The following is a 20213-nucleotide window of genomic DNA, read 5'->3' on the forward strand; positions in this document are numbered from 1 at the left end:
GAAGATGCACATTCTCTGTCATATGGGCCTGCATGATTTCTGAATCCTTTATCATCTGCAACTGAAAATAGTGGATGATTACTATACCTTTCTAATGTGATGTTGTTGTCCCTCGCTCTCTTTCTCAGCACAAAGTACAGGCCGTGTGGGGAGTTTAGTGGAAAAAAGGGCGAGAGAGAGGGTGAGAGAAAGGAAAAAAAAAAACAAAAAACCTCACAGTTCCCAATAAGGAGCCGGCTCGCGTCATTCACTTCAAAGAGCTGGCTCTAAGAGCCATTTCGTTTGCGAACGACCCATCACTAGAGGACATTTCTCCAGAGGAAGTGTGGCCTGTAGATGTGTTGGCACTTCTATAGATGTGAGCTACGTTTGGATAGAAAAAGAACTTTGTGAGGATTAAAAATACTCCCAAAACATCATGTTTGCTTAAACGTTACACTGTCCTCAGTGTGTAGTGTTGCTTGTGTAGTGTTGCTTGTGTAGTGCCGCGTGTGGGCTCACAGTCCAAGTTTTCTCCAGAGGTCAGCTCCAGGATTGACGTCTGGACCTGGCTAAGTGTGGCTGACACTGGAGCTCGGTGCAGGTGTGAACAGAGATGGTAACGCGTTACTGTAATCTGATTACTTTTTCAAGTAACGAGTAAAATAAGGGATTACTATTGCAAAAATGGTAATTAGATTACCATTACTTTCCCCACTGAATGTTGCATATAATTAAGATATAATTAAGATTAAAACTAATAAAACAAGTTTTAAAAAGAGACTTTTCCATTTGATTACATTTTGTATGATGATTATGTAGAAAAAGTAGAATTGGGCTGAAAGATCTATCGCTTTATCACCTGTTCAGGTTGTAAATCGTGTTTTTAAAAAGTAAATAAGTAATTAATTACTTTTGAAAATAAGTAATCTGTAAAGTAACTGGATTACTTTTTGGGGGAAGTAATCAGTAATTAGTTACTGATTACTTTTTTCAAGTAACTGGACCAACACTGGGTGTGAACAGTGCTCAGAATTTCAAATCATTTCACAAACACCTGACTGCTTATTAACACTGCCGTGGTCCCTGGATCCCAGTCCAGGTTTCTTTTAGTTTTCTGAGTTTTCTTCAAATGGTTAGTTGTTCCCTAATCTCCACTATCCCTAACAGAAAGTAACATATAATATAATAATATAATATAATAATATATATTAATATTTAGACTTCAGCAATGTTGTCATTTGTAGCTGTTGAGATCGATGTCTGACCTCATACTTATTCCTGGATTCTCCGGTAAAGAGTTTTCAGTAGCTCATGTCAATATTTGTAGCCTTAAATATAAGATATAAGATTTAATATTAAATTTTAAATAAAATTAAAGATTAAATATAAGATTCAGGAAATTCAGTCACTGTTGTCAACAAATACGATAAGTGTGCTGCTATTTCCGAGACTCATTCAGACGCTGCCTTTGACAATAATGAATTTGAAATAAAGGGTTATAAGTTGTATAGAGAGACAGAAACAGGCCGATACATTAATGAGAGCAAAGCAAACTACGAATGAATGTTTGACGATCTGGAAACTGTGGGCTCAGCTACACCCGCTCTGTGGCAGGCCTGTATTAGCAGGTTGCTGCTACAGTAGTGATATGTTGTATGTAGAACGAATGTGTCAAATGCTGGAAAGAGTAACTGAGGAAAACAAAGACATGTTCTCATTAGGAGACTTTAATATCAGCTGGTCAGCTCCTTCTTGTCCTTTAGGGGAAAAGTTCATCAGCGTCGGCTTGTTGCCTGTCTCAGATCGTCAACATTCCCGCCCGGGTCAGGGTCAACGCAGGAGGTCATAGGTCATCATCATGCATTGATCACATATATACAAATGTTCCTGAGCATTGCTCTAATATTGTTTCTGTTCCAGTTGGTTATAGTGACCATGATATTGTAGGTTTGACCAAGAAAACCAAACCACTGAAAACTGCACAAAAGATTATTTTTCACAGATCATGGAAACATTTCAGTGCAGACAACGTAAAGGAAATTCACTGGACTGACATCTGCCTCGAGCGTCACCCTGATTATCTGTTTATTGAAAACGTTTGCTCCCTGGCTGACAAACAAAGGAGATGTACTGTTAAAAAGAACTTGGCTAGATAATGAACTCAAGGCTGCAATGTCAGAAAGAGATATAGCAAAAGTCTGTGAGTTCACAAGAGCGGGCAAGATATTGCCAGTTAAGAAATCAAGTAACTAAATTGAATATGTGCAAGAAGAAAGAATATTATCAAGTTAAGCTCAAGGAGGCCAGTAAGGACGGAAAGAAGGTGTGGAAAGCTTTAAATAATATAACGGGTAGAGATCTTGCTCCGGTGGTGTCTCACGTTTATAAGTAAAGCTAAGACCAATTATTTTGTGAATTATTACAGCAATAAAATAACAAATTTAAAATCTAATATGAGCAGAGGTGATCCCACCTTATCACTTATACAGGATGTTATCATGAATAATAAGCAATGCTAATTTAAGTTTGAGGCAGTGAGTGTTGAGATGGTAGACGCTTATTGACATCACTTCCTGTCGATACATCCTCTGATAACACAGACAGTAAACTGCTCAAAGCTGCAGCCACGTTTGTGTCCCTGGATAAGTAAAAACAACATGATTTTAAACGTGTTTAAATCCATGTTAACAGGAAGTAGAGGACGCTTAGTCAACAGCCCACAGCTAAACCTTTCCATAGCTGGATCGTATTAGAACAGGTCACCCAGGTTAAATTACTTGGTGTGACCATAAACCTTTCATGGTCTCAGCACATCAACTCTGATATTAAGAAAATGGGACAGGGCGTAGCTACAGCTGGGAAATGCTCCTTTTATATGACTTCTTCTGTTATGAAAGATGCCATTAATGCACTAGTATTATCTCATCCAGAGTACTGCTCAGTCATTTGGTCAGCAGCTAATAAGACAGATCTGAACTTCAGTTAGTCCAGAACAAGACGGCCAGATTAGTGTTAAGCTGTTCATATTATACAGATGTTGATAAAATACACGATAAACTTTCTCGGCTTTCTGTACAAACTAAATGACACTATGGCTTACTTGTATTTTTAAAGAAAGCAACACTGGCAAACACACCACACTTCTTTATGCTCAGTTGCAGCATCCAGATGAAATAATAATCATGCTACACGATTCTCAACTAACCACAACTTAGTAACTCCTCGAGTTAAAAGTAACTTTCTGAAAAACTCTGTTACATTTAGAGCATCTTTTCAGTGGAATTAGTCGTCTTATGCAATTAGAGAATTGGCTTCTATTCATAATTTTAAAAATCACCTAAAAGCCTATTTAAGCTGTTTTTAATTTATTTGTAAATATTGTAAGAGGGTAACGTCACTTGTAATGGAAACTGTGTATTTTGAGTGTTTTTATCATTTTTAATATTTACATGCTTATATTTTCAGAATTGTAAAACCTTTTTGTGGATGTAAGAGACAAATTATGAGGATATTTTGCATCTAACTCATTGTGTAACATTTTATTTGGTGGTATTTGATGGTTTGGGCCCCAGGAAGACGAGCAACCACTGTTGTGGAAGCTAACGGGGTTCCTTATAAACAAATAAACAAATATAAGGACTAAACACACGAACACGTGACTCAGCTCTAAGCTGTCAAGTTAAAACCCATTAAAAACAAATGACCTCACCCTGCTCTCCCTGTCAGCAAAGCAGCAGCCTGCTGATCTGTGAATGAAAGCATGTCACTAAGTATTTGAAATAAATGTGTATCTTGGAGGGAATATTAAAAAAAATCCTTATTTTAGATGACCTGTCTCCAGGTGAGGGTTCAGCCTGACAGGGAGGTCCACTATGAGTGTCTGATGGGAGTGAAACATCAAGTTAGTAGTTAGTGTTCCTTAGTATCAAGCTCCTCATTGACCCAAGCAAAACATCCTGTCTATGGGCTCTTCATCAGCAGATCAAATCAATCTTCCTTTAGCTGAAACACATCTGTGTTCAAACATAAAGAGGCTTCAGTTACCTGCAGCTGTGCTTACAACCCAGTAATTAGACCGAGGTTGCACCTCTCACATTATTTCCCCCGTTCCCAAACTTTGAGCTTCATCAGCTGCAGCCAGTGGCTCTTTCATGGCTGGAGACAACTGTTGAACTGAAGCTGTGTCTCCCCAGATGACGAGCCGATCTTCAGGGGGCTGGCCATGAAGGCCCCAGGAGACAACGTTAGAAAAGCAAGGACAGGGGACGTATCAGACAGAAAGGTAAGTAGGACCTCGCGCTGCTAATCAAATGCACTTTATTAAGCCACTGACATACAAGCAGACGTTTTGCTCCAGCCTGAGGATTAAACTGCACAGGAGTCACTACAGAAGCATCACTGTGGTTGTTACTGACTTTCTGTTATGCTGGGCTTAAAGTTACCATGGTGATTTAGTCAAATAACCAGGTTTGACTTGTGTCACAGTAACCCATTAATCTCTTTTCACACCGGAGCACAGCATGTTTGAATGGATCCAAGCACAGGCTCTCAGCACAGCTCATACTGACCGTGGTGGTGACTTGGACGTGATGTCACTGATGTCATGTGTTCATCTCTAATTTTTATTGATCAAATTCTAAATTCTGTTGTGACCGTGGACAAAATAACTGTTGTGTTGGACACATCAGTCACTTCCCTTCATTGAGCCAAACAATATCTTTTGTATTTCAGGCTGTTGTTTTGATTTCATGGCCCACAGTTGTTCTGATATGTTTTTGCCTTCATTTCCTCTCCAGCTGTTACAGTTAAGAAGAACTAGTGCTGCCAGGCAGCTAGTTATCCAACACTTTACCTTTTAAGTCTTTAAGGACAGACGGTCACGTTTAACTGCTCATTAATGGCTTTCTGCTCTATAGAAAAGTAAATGTTTCATATCAGCGACACAAAGCCATAACAGGAACGAGGTGATGTTTTCATAACGACGTCACGGCTGCGACGAAGTGCAGAGAAGGACTTAACTTTATTTACAGAGTGGCAAAACTAAACACAAGCAAGAGCTAAACATAGGCCACACTGAAAACCCTGAACTGGAAGACTAACTAAACAAACGACGGCGACAGGCGGTGGCGATGGTAGTGACACAGTCAGACCAACGACAAGCAGCAGAACACACAGGGAGTAAATACACACAGGATCAATCAGGGGATGGGAGACAGGAGGGAAACACAGCTGGGAGAAATCAGAGCTGATGAGACAAGGGGGAAGCAAAACCACACAGGACACGGACTATCAAAGTAAAACAGGAAATACAACAGGTATGCACAGACACCAGCTCAACACTAAGGCTGTGTCCCATTTCAGGGTCTGCACGCTTGAAGTACGCGCACTACGCGTACTATGTACGGTGCGTACTATAAGTACTATAAGTGCGGAAGTGAGAGGCTTGTGAAATGGGACGGTCTAGCCTTCGTCGCGCTGTTCAGGTTGCCTAGCAACCATGATACTAACCGCGAGACACGTTACAGCTTTGTGTGACAGAAATGAAGGAGAAAAATGTTTTGTTGGTCATTCATTTTTGTCATGACATCACTTTGATTAGTTGAGTATCTGAGGCTGAGACCACAGGACTGTAAAACATGATAGTTGGGCTTCATTTCTGTACTGAACAGTTATTTAAGATTAGCTAGTAAATAATAATTAGTTAATGTTGTTCATGAGACTAAAGTCATCTCACTGTGGTAATGTAAATATAATGTGGCCAATATTATAGTATTGTCAGATTATTATGATATATATATATATATATATATATATATAATATAATCTATATCACTGACTTTCAGCTTGTTGTGTTTGTGGATATATGACTGACTAATTATCCATAAAATCATCAGATTCTCTGTAACATTAAGGTCGACTATATGTATATTTAGAAGTAGAGACTTTAAAACCAAGTTAATGCTGAAAGTACAAACATCACTAGTGTCACATAACTTTGCCGACATGTGGCCAACAGCAATGTTTTAATGTTCTTCGTTATTAAACATTCTTACATGAATAAGTGACGTCATATTCAGTACTTACTTTTGACAGTTCACTTTTCGGCCGCTCCCTTCTGCCGGCACCTTTTGCGGCAAAATTATCCACACCCACCGCCGCGCTATGAATTGTGGGATATATGTGACCACGAAGCGTGCACCGGACCACGCTTGATATTTGGGGAAATCGACGGCGCATTTGGAGTATGCATTTGAAGTACACTTCGAATTGGGACAGCCGTCGTCGCGTGGCGGTGACGTAACCGCACTTAAAATGCGTACTTCAAGCGTGCAGACCCTGAAATGGGACACAGCGTAAGACAACAGACATGGCAACAGGGACAGACACAGAGACACAGAAACCAAACTCTAAGAAGAGAAAATCCTAACAAGAATGAAACACAATAATAATCAGAAACAAAACCAGTCCATCAGCCATCGTGTCATAAGACGACATTTCTTTTTCTCCTAAGTGGAGAAAAATGCACAAATGAACATTAAAAAAGAGAGAAAAACATTAAAACTGATGTTTTTTTCATTACACGTAACTGTGAATATGGATAACGTGTGGTATGATCGCACAGGATTTATTCATTTCCCTATGCTGGATCACTTTGTTATGGAAGTTTGTTTTCACCACTGACAAAAATATTTTTGTCGTTCACGAGCCAGAATAATTATTCCAAAATTGTGATAGTCTCAGTTATGAACTATGTTTGGAGAAATTTGACATAGTAAATCAGCATTTTGAGATAAAAATCTGAAATGAAAGCTGCAAAAATGCTGTTTATTTATTAACAGAAAGACGTTTTCATACTTTCTTGATCAAAAATCTGTTACTGGTTTCAAAAAGTCAAATGACAGAGAAATATTTGAATCAATGGCATCTGTGCTTTTAAATCCTTGGAGTAAAGATTCAGTAATAATTTGTAATGATTTCATGAACAACAAGATAAGATGTGACCATCAAAGAAATCCTTAAACAGACTGAGACTTAAAAGCCAAAGCTGGAAGTGTTCTGCCCTCTTGTGGGGGAATTTAATAACACCATCGATGGGACTTTCAGCTGTTGAGCAGGTTATCATAGACTACCATATGAAACTGTACTAAACCTAATAAACCCACCGCGTTTGATAATGTAGTACAATCATAGTCAAAGGTTTAGTCACAAAGTCTGCTGGCAATCTGCAGAATATTATCTCGAGTGATTGAATGCATGTGTTTCATCTTTGCCATAAAAATGAACATAATCCTGTAAAACCGTTTCCACTGCCACAGATGGATCTGACATCATTAGTGACCCTCTCATTAACACGGGTGAGTGTTGATAAGAACATGGCTTCTTCCTTTGTGAACTGGTCAGGGTCTACTTCATCCCAGTAGTTTAATCATCAGATGATTACTGCGAGGGTCCCTGCAGGTGTCTGCCTGTTTTTCTGACCGCACTGGTTTGTCTGTGGAGACCATTTGGGCGTCCTCCTCAGGTGGTGGACTTTAACTGTAAGCAGACTGCTCGGCTGTCAGTGTTTGTGTCCACAACGGAGTGTAATCAAGCCCTTAGAATAGCAGACTGGATGCTTTAAATGGAGGGTAGTGTTTGAAATCATCGTCCGTCCTTTGTTAACCATAGTTACCTGCAAGGAAGCATGAGCAGTCATCGTTGCTTTGCATGAAAGGATACTGCTGCTAGTAGAAGTTCAGTTGTTGTGAAGAAGGCTTTCGTGTCTGCTGAAGGTAATTCAGCATCGGGGCACCAGCAGTGCAGAACGTGGTCAGGAGTGCAGCAGGCAGGGGCGAGTACATCTGCATGCACAGTGAAGCAAAGGCTTGTGGAGGATGGTCTGTTTTCAAGCAGGGCAAAGAAGTCGCAACAAAAACATGGAGGACAGACTGGCCTTTTCTCAGAAACATCCAGAAACATGGCTGTGCAGAGAGGAAACGGTGGAGTGCTACAATCAGTCCTGCATCATGCCAACACACCCTGCTACCAGCCACAGCCACAAATAAAGACTGGTACTAAAACACCCTCTGAGAGCAACTTCTCCCAGCCATCCAAGCAACTCCCACGCCCCCTGAGGTCCCCGTTTCCTCAGCCACCGGCCAGGCTTCCTGATGCACTCCATCTCCACTGCTGCTGGCGTTTTGTCTGGTCTCCTGGCAGACTCGCTTTTCCATCGATGCAGGTCTCTTCCAGTAAATCGTCTCCTCAGATCTCCTGCCGAGCCTCACATGTCTGTGCTGGCCTCCAGGGTTCCTTCACCTATGTCGCTGGCTACCTGGCCAGCCTCCAGAGTTGCTCTATGTCTAATACATTAAAGTATTTATTCATTTTACATTTTTATTATTTATTATGGGCAGCATGCGCATGGTGGTGCAGAGTTTACCACCGTCACCTGGCTTCAGATCCACACTGGGGCCTTTTTGTATGGACTTTGTATTGTTCCCCACGGATACTCTGGCTTCCTACCGTAGTCCAAAGACATGGGGTTAGGTGAATTAGTGAATCTAAATGGACAATGTAAATGTGCACATGAATGGTTATGTGTCTCTATCCTTGTGACAGACCAAGTTGTGATGCTACACAACTTCAAAAGCATCTCCAAAACTGCAGCTCTTGTGAGATGTTGTCAGTCTGCAGTGTTCAGGATCTATCAGAGGGGTTATGGGTGGCCAAGCCTCAGTCATGCACACCTGTCCCGCTCTTATTCACACATGTATTTTATTTGGCTTCTCCTGACTTTCGTTATTCTTGTCTCCAGAGCATCCCTCCACCTCTCCAGCTTCTCTTCCTCTCAGATCGCAGCATCATCTGCGAACATCATAGTCCCTTCATACCCGACCTCATCGGTCAACCTGCTCTTCACCACTGCAAACAAGGGCAGGCTCAAAGCTGATCCTTGTAATCTCATGTCCACCTTGAACACATCTCTCACCTCCACTGCACACCTTACTACTGTCTTGCTGTCCTCATACTTCCCTGGCACTCCCGACTTCCTCCTGCAGTACCAAAGTGCCTCTCTTACTCTATTATATGTTTTCTTTAGATCTACAAAGAGACCTCTATATTTGCAGCACCGGCCTGCGTCAGCAAACTCAAAGCAAACATCACACCTGTAGTGATTTTTCTTCGCATGAAGCGATTATATCAATTGCACAATGTCCACCCTAGAATATGAATACTGGGCAGCTGGTATAGGTTTGTTCATATGTTTCGTTTTAGGATTTCCATCGTGTGTTTTCTGTGAACGTGTTACTGAAATCAGGCAAATAGGTTTGTCTATCATCCAAGCATCAGTATCTGTATTTGAGAAAGAATTACAGGTGATATTTGGATAGCGGGTCCACTACATTAGATTACATGAACTTGTACAGGTGTGTATGGAAGAGGATTAGTGCCACTGGAAACAGAAAAAAAGTTGTTTTTTAAGAATTCTGAGTAAACAAATCCCAATCCTCTTCTGCAGTGTGCACGGCATTTTGTTCACTAAGTGATATTTGGTGTGAAGGCTTGAAGGACCGTGTTCTCATTTCACTGACTGAATAATGCTAATCAAATGTGGTAGCATTTTAAAAATACACCGTGCCTTTTGCCATCTTTGAGTCAGGATTTCATTTCAATTGCTAAAGTACAAGTTTTTAAACAAACAAATAAAAAATCCACACAAAAATGACTACAAAAGTCACCAAACACAGAGCAAGTAAGCAACTCTTAGAATATAAAGCAAAGCAGAATTTTTTGATGCAACCAATCACAGCAGATGGCCCCGCCCCTCCCTGAGCCTGGTTCTGCTGGAGGTTTCTTCCTGTTAAAAGGGAGTTTTTCCTTCCCACTGTCGCCAAAGTGCTGCTCATAGGGGGTCGTATGATTGTTGGGTTTTTCTCTGTATCTATGAAGCGCCTTGAGGCGACTGTAGTTGTGATTTGGCGCTATATAAATAAAATTGAATTGAATTGAATTGAATTGAACAAGACTTAATGAAGAACTAATCAGCTATTTCTCTGCATGTACTTTAAAATTTTTTTCATAAAAACATGTTTAGAAAAACATACCCTCGCCCGTCAACGTTCCTCCACCTCCTGGCTATTGAGTCTCCATTATAAAAAAGTATCTACGGGAATTTTATTTTGAAGGGTATGACCGGAAGTCGTCCCTCTATCGCCACTGACGCGCTGTGCTGCATAGCAGCTGCGCGCTCTCACGTCCAGTGTTTGACAAAACCTTCTTGGTTTGACTGTGCGAGCAGAACGTGCGCGGCGGTAATGGCTGCCAGGGAGAGTAAAGAAGACAACAAATGAACCCCCGAGAATCGACTCGAAGGTGAGCTTGATAACAGTCGCGGCCCGACAACTGTTGTTTCTTCTACATATCAACTATTGTCTCGTCTGCTGCAGCTACTTGGGTCGCGTGTGTGTGTTTTGAGGCTGGATTTTTTCTGATGCCACACACACACACACACACACACACACACACACACACACACACACACACACACACACACACACACACACACAGAGGACAATAAACTGTCAATACCCTGTGCTTATCACGCTGCCCCCTCTGTGCCCCGGTGCTGGTACCGTTAAACAGGCATGGACTTGTTAGCTACATGCTCGGTACCACCGTACGTGTCAGTTGTGCTGAAGATCTATGGACTCATTGTTAGCTCAGGTTAACGTGATTAGCTAACGTTAGCTGAGCAACAACATCGTTAGCTGACAGTAGGCAGGCCAGATAGCTGTTAGCCTCTTAGCCAATCAGTCAAGTGGATTTGTAATCAGCCCCTTAGCACGCTGGCTACCGCTCCTTCCGCCCGGGAGTCAGCCTTTCGCTGCCGACTTTTGGGAGACATCCATCATCTCCGAACCTGTCACTGTCACCTTCCTTTAGAATGAAGTTTTCTGATTAGTCCAGTGAATATTGGGATGTAGACAGGTGTTTAATACCGGGATAACAGGCAGAGTTGTTACAGTGCTAAGTTGTGTTGTGCTCCAAGTCGAAAGAGCAACAGCCCATCAAGTGAAACAGCGCTAACATAAGTTGGCTTCATAATAAGAAGAAAGAGTTATAACTGAGCTATTATTGACATGTGACTTTGTACACTGGTGAGTTTTACTTATCGAGTATTGCTGAAACAGTATTCCAACAGCCCATATCATCAAATACTATGGATTTATTGTTTAAAATCCTTGTCAGTTGGTTTTTCTATACACCAACTGACATGGTTTGCAGTCCATGTTGTCTGTGCTTCGTTTTCTTATCTTAAACATATACTTAAAAAAAAAAGTACTTCCTAATCTGATTACGACCCAGCTCCTGTGCACGGTGAGGTAACCCTGTAGTGGTGTCACGTTAACACAACAGTTGTGTATGGTGTTGAATCCTGTTTACACTATGGAGCAGCAGAGGGGTACGCCACAAACTGAATACTGTACACGTTTCCTGTGTGTTTGTTATTAATTGAAAGTTAAAACTGCTTTTTTTAATAACAGGAGAAATGAAGGGGCGGGGGCACTTATATTGGTGTGTAACAGGCTGCGCTTAAGCCATATTACTATGGTGGTATTAATAATAATATTAATAACATGTTGTTATTTATTCAAATTGTATTTGCTGCCTTGTTGCTGAGACACAGTAGGACTCTTTGTTGCATCACTTATTCAACAAGAGAAAGTGATGTCTGCAGGCGCCTCCGTCACTGTTTCACAGCTCACTGGGTAAACAGCTATAAAGTAGTATTTATTTACTTTGTTGACAGCTTACAGTTGTCATCCAATTACATTATATCTGTAATCTTTATGTTTGCTGTTGTAATAACTGTGTAGTTACATCGATTGTAATCTGTCCCTGTTTTTAGTCCTGTCATCAGTCAGCTGTTCTATGCCACTGAGTTATAAAGTAACAATAATCAGACGTATTGTATGATTAATAAAAATGAAGCATTGATAACTCATCAGTGCAATCTCAGGTCACGTCTTCTTGAAACATATGAGCAGTGTTATAATGTTGCACAGGTGTAAGTGACGGGAACGTTTCTCGTTGGGAGCGTTTCCTCTGCCGTCACAGCTCAGTCACATGAACGTTCGCGTAGTTGGTGATTCGTAGATACTTGATTTCTACCTGAACTGTCTGTCAGGCCTTTTGTTAAGAAGCTGAGCTGTGAATGGTTGTTGCAGCTAAACTAAGAAAACTGCAGAAAATGATGGTTTGGTTGACGGTCTATATGAAGGTAATGGTGCTGTCAGTCCTACAGCCTGCTGTGCTCGGGTCAGGGCGACATCATCACGCAGCTGGTCGTGCGCCTGATGTTTTTTGTGACCTTGTGGATTCACAGAAATGTAAATTACAGTGCACCAAGTATGCACGTCCCGCATGCAGCCTGGCTGTGACATCTCCGGCTGTCAGGGTCTTTGTCTCAGCCGAGAAGGATCCAGGCTTCACACTTCCCAGGACCACAGTGTGATCTCAGCGGGCTTCAGCACTGTTCAGGAGCACAGACGTTAATATGAGCAGTGAGGAGAAATGTGGACCAACTATCACGAGCTGTGGTCTAAACCAGCGGTCTCCAACCTTTTTGTGCCACGGACCCGTTTATGCCCGACAATATTTTCACGGCCGGCCTTTAAGGTGTCGCAGATAAATACAACAAAATAAAACTAAAAAAAAAAGAAGATTTATTCATAACACACGTGTAAAGACCCAGGAAAACCGAGTAAACGATAAAAACGATAACAAAATAACGCTGAAAACCCTGAAAACCACACATTTCACACCTGAGCCTCAACTCTCGCGGCCCGGTACCAAACGACTCACGGACCGGTCCGAGGCCCGGGGGTTGGGGACCGCTGGTCTAAACAGTTTAAACATGTAATCTCCAAACTGTTGCTTTCAAGAATGTGTCCTGAATATTTCACTGTGGACTGTGGACATGTTACTCACCCACGGTGTTTGTCATTGCTGCTGCTCTTTGATTCAAAACAGCGTTTGGATTCCTCCATTGTTTTTACTTTAGTGAGCCGAGTTGTTTTCAGTCTTAAATCATCACTCTGCTGTTGCAAAGTCACAGCAGACAGACACAGAACTGGTTTGGTGACCTCAGAGAGCAGAAACACGACTCTGCTGGTAAAGAGTGTGAAGTTGAACTGTGGGCAGAGAGACTCAGAGGAGACGCACCTGACAACTGTTTAGATCTTTATTTGTCACACAGTTTGTTGTGTTAACTCATCCACCCAACGTTTGTGTGTTAGGCAGGAAGAGCTCCCACAGTAAACATATTTACCACCTGCTGTGGCAGCAACAAGAACAAGAGTGACTTTATTGATCAAAGGGAAATCCGTCTGCTGACATAGATCCTGAACAATGGCTTCTCCAGTGTGTCCAGTCTCTCCAATTACAGAGTCAGCTTTCTGGCTGAGTAAGGGAGCAGCTTTTACTTTTTCTATGCGATTCTTTCTGAGTTTTCACTGGTAGATGCTAGAGGTGGGAATCACCATACATCCCACGATACGATATTATTGCAATTTTTAAAAATATTTTGCGATATTCAGATTCTGTACATAAAGGTAAACTTTATCAATATTCATTTTCTCTAATATCAAAGTCTCACACTCAGTCTTTCTCTCATTTCAGTTTGATTGTTGACAAACTGAACGGTTTGTATTACAGTCTAGTCCAACTTAACTGAATCAACCATCTGGTACAATTATAGCTATTCTGAACTATGCAGTTTATGAAAACTATGCAGCCCCTTCAGCAACTGAAGAATTTGAAAGTAAATTAAAACAAAATATAATTTTACATTAAATAAAAAAGTTTTAAACTTCATTAAAATAAAACATGTCTTAAATTAAAATAAGTAAACTGTCATGTTTATTAAACACATTTGGACAGTGAAGGAATGTCAGGATTCTTGCTCAGAAAAAGGATCAACATGCTCTGAAGTCAGAGCACAAAAACCTTTTTGTAACAAAGTATCGATTTCTGCTGTCCCTGTATCCATACATTATTAGAAACAAAATATCACCATGCTACACAGTATCCATTTTCCCCCACCCCTAGTAGATGCAGACGGACGTAGCTTTGGAGTCACAGTGAAGTCCACCAGGACACAATAATACCTGTGGTTGCAAACAGACTCGTGGTCCTATCAAAGTCTGTGAATCATGGGCTCAGTCACTGGAATCAATAAGCCTGCTTTGTATTTGTGGGTATTCGAGTATCAGAAAGGAGGATTACCTGCGGGGTTGTCTTTGGCTGATGAGTTTGCATTGGGTGCGTCCATGCGTTATACACTCCATGGGATCATACCAGCACGCTTTTAGATGTGCAGAGGGCGAGCTTAACTCTCACAATATGTCTCCACAGTGAGGACTAGGATGGTAAGCAGCCAGCCGAAGTACGAACTCATCCAGGAGGTGGGGCGTGGCAGTTACGGCGTGGTCTATGAGGCAGTAGTGAAGCGTACAGGGGCGAGGGTGGCGGTGAAGAAGATTCGCTGCCACTCTCCGGAAAATGTCGAACTGGCCCTGCGGGAATTCTGGGCCCTCAGCAGCATCCAAAGCCAGCACCCGAATGTCATCCACCTGGAGGAGTGCATCCTGCAGCGGGACCAGCTAGCCCAGAGGATGAACCACGGCTCCAGCTCGCCGCTCTACCTTGAGGTGAGAACACACGAACCGGGGGATCAGTCACGATGGGCGTAGTTCACCTGTTTGTTTTCACTTTTTATAACTGCTTCACTGTGTAAGGTCCTAAAACAGTCATTTTAACAAACAGTAGTAAGAATATCAGGTCAAAATGTGAGTGAAAACGAGTCAAACACAGCTGGGTTTGTAGCAGATGTTGTGATTTCTCTGTGGGTGTTTCTACACTAACCCAGCAGAGAAAGCGTGCTCTTGTAATTCTGTTCACTGCAGTGAGTTTGTCAGAGCTGCTCCTTGTTCTCCACCTGTTGTGTTATTGCTTTACATGAAAATAAACTGTGGAACAAGAATAAAAGCACCGGTGAGCTGGTCCTGATGCTCCTAAATAAGAAGAGGAAGAACCTGTGAGGACGCAGCAGCAGGGAGAATATCCTGGTTTGATCCTGCAGCTGAAGCTGTGTCAGGATGTCAGAGGGTCAGTTTGAGCTACAGCTGAGGAGGCCGACAAATCACTTCACAGTGAGCCGCAGCAAAGTTGACCTGTGTGCCGTTTGACTGTTTCCACGCCGTTGTCTGTTCAGTACAGGTGTGCGGCTTGAGCTATTAGCGCACTTGTTGCCAAATCCAGTGACCTGATTGGTCGGATTGTTTATTGGGATCCACAAAATTGAGCTGGGTTTGAAAATGCTGCGAATTCGTCCAGTGAAACTATACAGTTGTTGTGAATGACCGCATTGTGCATCCATTTGAGGCCTTTAGATTGAACGTTACACGCACATATGAAGGTCAAAGTCCTCTTGACACACAAGAGATTATTTCCTATAGTAGTGCCACGATTGGCCCAAACCAAACAGCGTTCAGGACAAACCGACGTATCGTAATAGAGGATGATGACTTTCTGTTCTGCAGTCTGAGCATCTTGCAGTCAGTCAGCTGACCGTGCACGCCTCTGTACAGCAGAGTGTCCTGGAGGTCAGTTGTCAGGATTAGGGATGGGTATCGTTTAGGTTTTATCCGATACCAGTACCAAACCGGTACTTTTGAAACGGTGACGGTGCTTAAAGAATGGAGAACACAAACTTTGTCCAAAAACCTCTCATGTTTAACTGTTTTCCACTTTTTCTTTGGTCATTTTAGCCTTTTTGGCCAGGGTGAAGGGAGTATCTGCCATCAAACAAGAAGACAGCTGCATGTAGCTATGATGGTGTTTGCTAGTTCACCTTACATGCATTAATGTAATAACGTGGTTAGCCTACTCAACGTAAATTACACACAAACAACATTAAGCTACTCACGCAGAGAAGAACGGCTGCTGCTGCATCATCATCCTCATCATTTCTGCTACACTGGCAGGGCTAGGGGCCAGGACTCTCCTCTTCGGGTTTTTGGGGGATGTTGCTAACTCCGGGTCGATAACAGGCACCACACCCGGAGTAGATGTGCTCGGTGTGAGGTCTCGCAGCAAGCTATCAAATACGGCGCATTTCTCTGCTTTTAAAAAAACGCTATGCGTCGCCAGGTGTTTCATCAGATTTGAGGTGTTACCTCCTTTGACAGCATCACAGTATCAGCTTAAAGCACTTGTTGCAGCTGCTGAGTTTGCATCTTTTGCTGTGAAGTACAGCCAGACTTTGACCGCTTCGCCTTGGGCATTTTTAATCTGTAGCTCTGCTCTAAAAGAACGTACGTACCTGGACCCGCCTACTATCCTCGGAAACGTGAAATGATTGGCTAGAATTCAAAGTGTATCACATCTCAGGGAAATAAAGCACTGAAATGTGCGCTGCTTTTCTGTCTGGTTACTACCGTTTATGTCAGAACCGGACACCGGTACCCATCCCTAGCCAGGATGCTCGTTTTGTTTAAACATGTTACTGATCCTGAGCTTAACTTTGGCTTAAACTGGGCCACACAACAGGAGTGTGACTGTAAACACAAACTACATGAACAGATAAAGGTGTGTCAGTGTCCTCACGTCAACATGTGACCACCGACTGGCTCAGTTACTGTGGTAGGACCTTAAGACAGCTGCAGATAAACAAATGTCCGGACACCTCAATGAACTGAAACAATGTTATAAAGAAAAATGAAGCAAAATTGCTCCACAGTGATGTGACAGACTGATAAATGCAGCAAACGCTGCTGTGACGGTGGTCCTAGCAGCTGTGAAAGCAGCGTGTGCAGGTCCAGTCTGCCTGCTGATGTAGCGAGCGACAATTTGAACACAGCTCGTGTAAATGATAAACAGGAAGTGCTAATCTCAGACTTGGTGTATTTTCTGTTTGACAGATGTCACTGTGTGCATCTGTCACAGGGCACAGCTCTGCTAATGGCTTCTGCTTGTTTTTAACTTCCTGTTAGTTCCTGTGCTGACCTCGGGGTTACAGAAGAAGGAATCGTGCTCCTGCAGAAGTGAAACTATGAAATCGCCCGTTGTCCTCTCAGCCAGTTAAACACACATTGATCAAAGAAGTCATACAAGTTCAGATGTGATACTCGATGTGACCAAAACACACGGTTCGGTGTTTCGCTTTCATTCATGTGATTGTCTTTATTTATAGATGTGTTCGTCACACTGTTGCTCAGCAGGTGACTTCATGCCTCAGTGTCCTGCAGGTGATTCTTTAAGAAGCAGTCCATTTATACACTGTAGAGTGTGACTGACACAAAGGCACTTGATAGTTAAATGTTTATTATTTTTGACTCAAATGGGAAGGTCCCGTTTATTCCTGAGTCAGAGGGAAGCTCGGTGCTCATTAATTTATCCCTGTGTTGGTTTTTTAGACTCAAACTAGGGATGCAACGATACCAATTTTTTCAAACCGATACGATACCGATACTTGGATCTGAGTACTTGCTGATACAGAGTACAAAAACCGATACTTCTACCACACACACACACACACACACACACACACACACACACACAAATGCAATGAATTGGAAGACAGGTTTTATTATATTCTCTGCCGATAAAAAATAAAATCTTAATAAAAACGACCACAAAAAAATTTCAAGTGAAAAATCAGCACTTCTGTTAAATTATTGCAGAGTCTCCACATTGTAATTTAACAAAATATCACTGAACTATTGGCACTGTCTCGAGCTTTCAGAATAATAAATAAACACTTCTGTTTGGAATAAAATAAATACAAATTAGGTTTGAGAATAAAATAAACTTTTAAATTATTGCAGAGTGTCCGTATTGTAAACAAACAAACAAAATAATTATTATTAAATAAATAATAAAATATAAAAAATTATAAAATAAATAATAAATAAAATAATAATTGGCCCCCTAGTGGCCAATCTAAAACACTACAACAGAAATGACAAGCCACCCTCTGATTAATGAAATAATTGGTATCGGTTCATGGTATCGGTTAACTTTTACGAGTATGAGGACACACACATTTTACAGTATCGGCCCCGATACCCAATATCAGTATCGGTATCGGTGCATCCCTAGTTTGAATTAATTGGTTTGTTTGTAACGCATCGGAGCCTGTTTGCGTCTCCTTTTGTTTTGGGTTTGTTTTTGTGTTATATTTGGAAAATTTAAAATAAAATGATCAAAACAACAACAAAAAACCAAAAACCATCCAAATGCTCCAGACGAGGAAACTGGCCGAATGTCTGCTTTCATAGAGCTGACGACCGTCCCCTGTGAGGATTTCTGTTTTAAGATAAACGTGCTACAATACTGTGAGAGGGAGTCAGACTTGAATAATTACTAATGATTAAATGAGGACTGGTGTATAGTCGGGATGAGTGCTGTAATGATCGAATGGCTCCACACTCCCAGCATTGGGCATCAATTATAAACTGGTGTTTCCTAAATGTTGTGCAGCCGTCTGCCACCAGAGGGAGCCTCTATGGTGAGACACGCCATGAATGTGTTATCTACTGTCACAGTCGTTACGTTACTGCTTCTGTACACGCACTTTTCATCTTCTGTTTCTTCTGCAGCTCGTGGAGACGTCTTTGAAGGGCGAGATCACCTTTGACCCTTGCTGTGCCTACTATTTGTGGTTTGTTATGGACTTCTGCGACGGCGGCGACATGAATGCCTACTTGCTGTCTCGCAAACCCAGCCGCAAGACCAACACCAGCTTCATGCTGCAGCTGGGCAGCGCCCTGGCGTTCCTGCACCGTAACCAGATCATACACCGTGACCTCAAACCAGACAACATCCTCATCTCCCAGGCCTGCACGCCGGCCGGCTCGTCCGAGCCCACCCTCAAAGTGGCCGACTTCGGCCTGAGCAAGGTCTGCTCTACATCCGGGCTCAACCCCGAGGAGCCGGCCAGCGTCAACAAGTGCTTCCTGTCCACGGCTTGTGGGACGGACTTCTACATGGCCCCGGAGGTGTGGGAGGGCCACTACACAGCCAAGGCCGATATCTTCGCCCTGGGGGTGATCATCTGGGCCATGGTGGAGCGCATCACCTTTGTGGATGTGGAGACTCAGAAGGAGCTGCTGGGGAGCTACGTGCAGCAGGGCTCGGAGATCGTGCCGCTGGGAGAGGCCCTGTTAGAGAACCCAAAGATGGAGCTGCTGATCCCTGCCCGGAAAAAGAGCATGAACAGCCACATGAAGCAGCTGATCAGGGAGATGCTGTCGGCCAACCCTCAGGAGCGGCCCGACGCCTTCGAACTGGAGCTCAGACTGGTCCGTATCGCGTGCAGAGAGCTCGACTGGGACACGTGATTGACGAGCAAACGTCACCACAAACTCGGCCGCAAAGCACACGCAAACATCTCATCAGCTGCTGTTAACAACGATGGTCACATGATGGGGAGTTCCTGTTTTTTACTAAGGCATTGGTTGTAATATTGATTATCCTTTAGCCACTGTTCAATCACCCACGGTCTACGACTTTATATCGAAGGGGGGAGGTGTCACAGTCTCAGGCTAACCACAGCTTCCACTTCCTCATTTCATCTGTCAGTGAAGCACGATGGAAGAGCAACGCGACCTTAGAAACTCCTGCTTTCAGACAGTCGAAGCCTTTGTCTTCAAATGCCACCCAAACCTCGGTGCTAACTAAATGCAATATGAGACGTGATCCTGTGATTTTTGTGTTTTGTGTGCTCACATTCACCCAAAGGGCCGATGCTGCATCCAGCCACCTCATCGCGCTGCTGTAAAGTTGTTTGTGGGTTTGACAGGACCTGACGTGAAACACGTCACAATTTACACGAAGATTGGACTCAAATACAAACAAGCCCTGAACGCTCAGGTATTAATGGCGTACAGCTCGATGGCGTTTGAAGACAAAAGCTCGCTGTTGAGGGACGTTCTGCTCATTGTGGGGGAAATAAAAACTTTGGTGCTTACATATTAGTAACATGGGTGGAGGACTTTTTTTCTTTATCAGCAAGTGTCCAGCCAGCAGGGGCTCGTGGTTGGGGGTTCCTCCCCTTTGCAAACTGTAAGATAGGCCGGCCAGTCGCAGACACACCCCTGGCCGGATGATCAGAATGTATAATGATGGAGAGCGGTCCCTGTTATTAACATACAGCCTTAAACACAGAAATACTTCTAGCCCCA

The 20213-nt window shown here is 42.7% G+C and overlaps 1 protein-coding gene across 2 annotated transcripts; it reads left to right on the plus strand.

The window, feature by feature from the left end:
* The first annotated feature begins 10186 nt into the window (after positions 1-10186).
* Positions 10187-20006, plus strand: pdik1l (PDLIM1 interacting kinase 1 like). 2 transcript variants are annotated; one of them, XM_087835137.1, is made up of 3 exons: positions 10187-10338; positions 14383-14678; positions 18630-20006. In XM_087835137.1, the coding sequence occupies exons 2-3, from the start codon at positions 14394-14396 to the stop codon at positions 19368-19370; spliced, it is 1026 nt and encodes a 341-aa protein (XP_087691263.1). In that variant the 5' UTR covers positions 10187-10338; positions 14383-14393; the 3' UTR covers positions 19371-20006. The 2 variants fall into 2 exon arrangements, with proteins under 2 accessions (XP_087691263.1, XP_006808653.1); XM_006808590.3 differs by lacking the exon at positions 10187-10338 and adding an exon at positions 11114-11123.
* Positions 20007-20213: the final 207 nt, after the last annotated feature.

This window comes from Neolamprologus brichardi, chromosome 22 (genome assembly GCF_056152115.1).
Source record: "Neolamprologus brichardi isolate AB-2024 chromosome 22, ASM5615211v1, whole genome shotgun sequence".
Lineage (NCBI taxonomy): Eukaryota > Metazoa > Chordata > Actinopteri > Cichliformes > Cichlidae > Neolamprologus > Neolamprologus brichardi.